The sequence below is a fragment of the Macrobrachium rosenbergii genome, chromosome 17, assembly GCF_040412425.1.
Source record: "Macrobrachium rosenbergii isolate ZJJX-2024 chromosome 17, ASM4041242v1, whole genome shotgun sequence".
NCBI lineage: Eukaryota > Metazoa > Arthropoda > Malacostraca > Decapoda > Palaemonidae > Macrobrachium > Macrobrachium rosenbergii.
The window spans coordinates 34,270,765-34,273,264 of NC_089757.1; the positions used below are offsets into that span (position 1 = coordinate 34,270,765).

The 2,500-nt window shown below is 33.4% G+C and overlaps 2 protein-coding genes across 12 annotated transcripts in view; one reads left to right on the forward strand and one right to left on the reverse strand.

Annotated features, from left to right (window-relative positions):
• The window catches only part of LOC136847847 (homeotic protein ultrabithorax-like), a 1,187,590-nt gene that overhangs the window by 999,947 nt on the left and 185,143 nt on the right, over positions 1-2,500 (forward strand). The gene's annotated exons all lie outside the window — the stretch shown is intronic.
• LOC136847848 (uncharacterized) overlaps positions 228-2,500 on the reverse strand; it is a 145,951-nt gene continuing 143,678 nt past the window's right edge. For all 3 annotated transcript variants that reach the window (XR_010855866.1, XR_010855865.1, XM_067119829.1), the window contains one exon: positions 228-413. Coding sequence is in view for 1 of the 3 variants with exons in the window: in XM_067119829.1 (XP_066975930.1) it covers positions 326-413 (88 nt within the window). In the remaining 2 variants the exon portion in view is untranslated. The remainder of the gene's footprint in view (positions 414-2,500) is intronic.

Below are 2,500 nucleotides of genomic sequence, written 5' to 3' on the forward strand. Positions count from 1 at the left end.
ATATATATATATATATATGTATATGTATATATATATATATATATATATATATATATATATATATATATACATATCGTTTGTATGTGGGCTTGTGATCTCTCTCTCTCTCTCTCTCTCTCTCTCTCTCTCTCTCTCTCTCTCTCTCATCATCGTCGTCATCATTTCTTTCTCCCCACCCCTTGACTTACCACTCCCCACCCCCCTACCTCCTCCCCCACCCCCTCGAGACCACATATCTATATATCTTTGTTTCCTTCTTCCTCTCCACCTCCTTTTGTCATCTCTTCTGTCTGTCGGCTTCTTCTTCTCCTGTTTTTTTTTTTTTCTACGTTGGCAGCTTCGGTAACCTCCTCCTCCTCCTCCTCTTCCTCCTCCTCCCTTCCTCAACCTCTTCGACCAGATGTGGCTGGATTCTGAAAGAGAAATAGTTTCTCAGAATATTGTAGAGTATGCTAATTAGATTTGGCTTGAGGTTTTCCGAGTTAGAAGGGTGGATGGATAGAGGGATTTTTCGAGTCTTCTGTCGTGGTATGGTATGGCCTACTTCCTTTTTATTTTAATTTGCCATAGGAATATGTTTGTATATCCAGTAATGTGTGTGCATATATATATATATATATATATATATATATATATATATATATATATATATATATATATTATATAATATATATTAAATATATAATATGATGTTATAGAAATATATATATATATATATATAATATATATATATATATATATATATATATATATATATATATATATATATATATATATATATATATATATATTATAATATGTATATATATATATATATATATATATATATATATATATATATATATATATATATATATATAATGTATAAAATCATAAAACCCAATGGTTCCAAATTCCTTAGTTATACATCATCACTAATGAATGCTAATTGGTATAGGTGGGGAGGAGAAGAGTATAATGCTTGCATTCAGCAATTGTAATGTTCTTCAAATGTACCGAACTGCCTTGGCCAAAAACGTACCAGGAAGAGACCAAAGCTACAGTTAAAGTTATAATTTAACTTCTTAATTTAATTTTAGTGGAAATTATTATTTAATGTTTTTTTAAAATGACAATGTGATTATTCAGCGACGCCAAGTTCTGTTAAGCTTTGAGGGAGGCTGCAATAATTGTTAAAACAGAATAATAAAAATATAATGAAATGATATTCTTATCTCTCACTTACGCTTTTCTCCCTCACCCTTCTCCCCAATCTTTCTTGCTTTCTCCCACCTCATTCCCCCTCCCCCCTCTCTTGCTTTCTCCCACCTCATTCCCCCTCTCCCTTTCTTCCTTCACTTCCTTCCCCCAAACTTACTTTCTCCCACCTCTTTTTCTCCACTTTTCTTACTTTTAACATCGTCCCCCGTCCCATTTTTTATTCCCCTCCACTTTGCCACTGTTCCTTCCTTCCCCTTCTCTCTTTCTCATCCTTTCTCCCCTTCTTACTTTTTACCCCTTCCCTGTTACTTATGCTCTCTTTAACCCCTTCTCTTTTTACCCTTTCCCTTCTTACTACTTCTCACCCCTTCCCCCCTTCTTATTACTTCTCACCCCTTCCCCCTTCTTATTAATTCTCACCTTGTCTCCCTTCTTACTTCTCACCCCTTCCCTCTTCCTACTAATTCTCATCTCTTCCCCGTTCTCACTACTTCTCACCCTATCTCCCTTCTTACATCTCACCCTGTCTCCCTTCTTCCTTCTCACCATGTCTCCCTACTTACTTCTTATCAATTTCTTTCGTCTTCTCGTTCCTTCTTACTTCTCATCCCTTCTTCCTCCTTACTTCTCATCCCTTCCCCCTTCTTACTACTTCTCATTCCTCCCTCTTCTTTTCGTACCATTATTCTTGTGCCTTCGGCGTATCTCGTTACGCATTCATGGCCGCCATTGGAAGAGCAACATTAATGTTTTCAAAATAAGATTTACTGAGGTTTTGGTTTTATTTTTATCTGTATTTACAAGAACGAAAACTGACATGAAGTTATTGTTTATGCATGCGATGTTGTGTTTTACTTATTTTGCATAGACAGTGTGGGATATATATTTATATATACAGTATATTTATTATATATATATATATATATATATATATATTAGATATATATATATATGTATCTCTAGAAGTTATATCTCTCTACATACAATACATATTTACTGTATATATATCTATATGTATGTATATATGTCTATATTATGTGTATATATATATGCATATGTGTCTGTGTTTGTAAGAGAGAGAGAGAGAGAGAGAGAAAAATGTCTCTGAGAATTTTCTCATATTTTGATATTTATCTTTTTATGCATATAAATAATATTGCATATATACGTTGAATTCACGTTCACAGATTGCTTATATATCTACTGGTTTTGATAAAGGTTGATAAACAAGTTGGTAGTATGACACCAATATTCGAACAGTATCTTAACAATCTGATATTATTACTTGGTCTTCACAAGC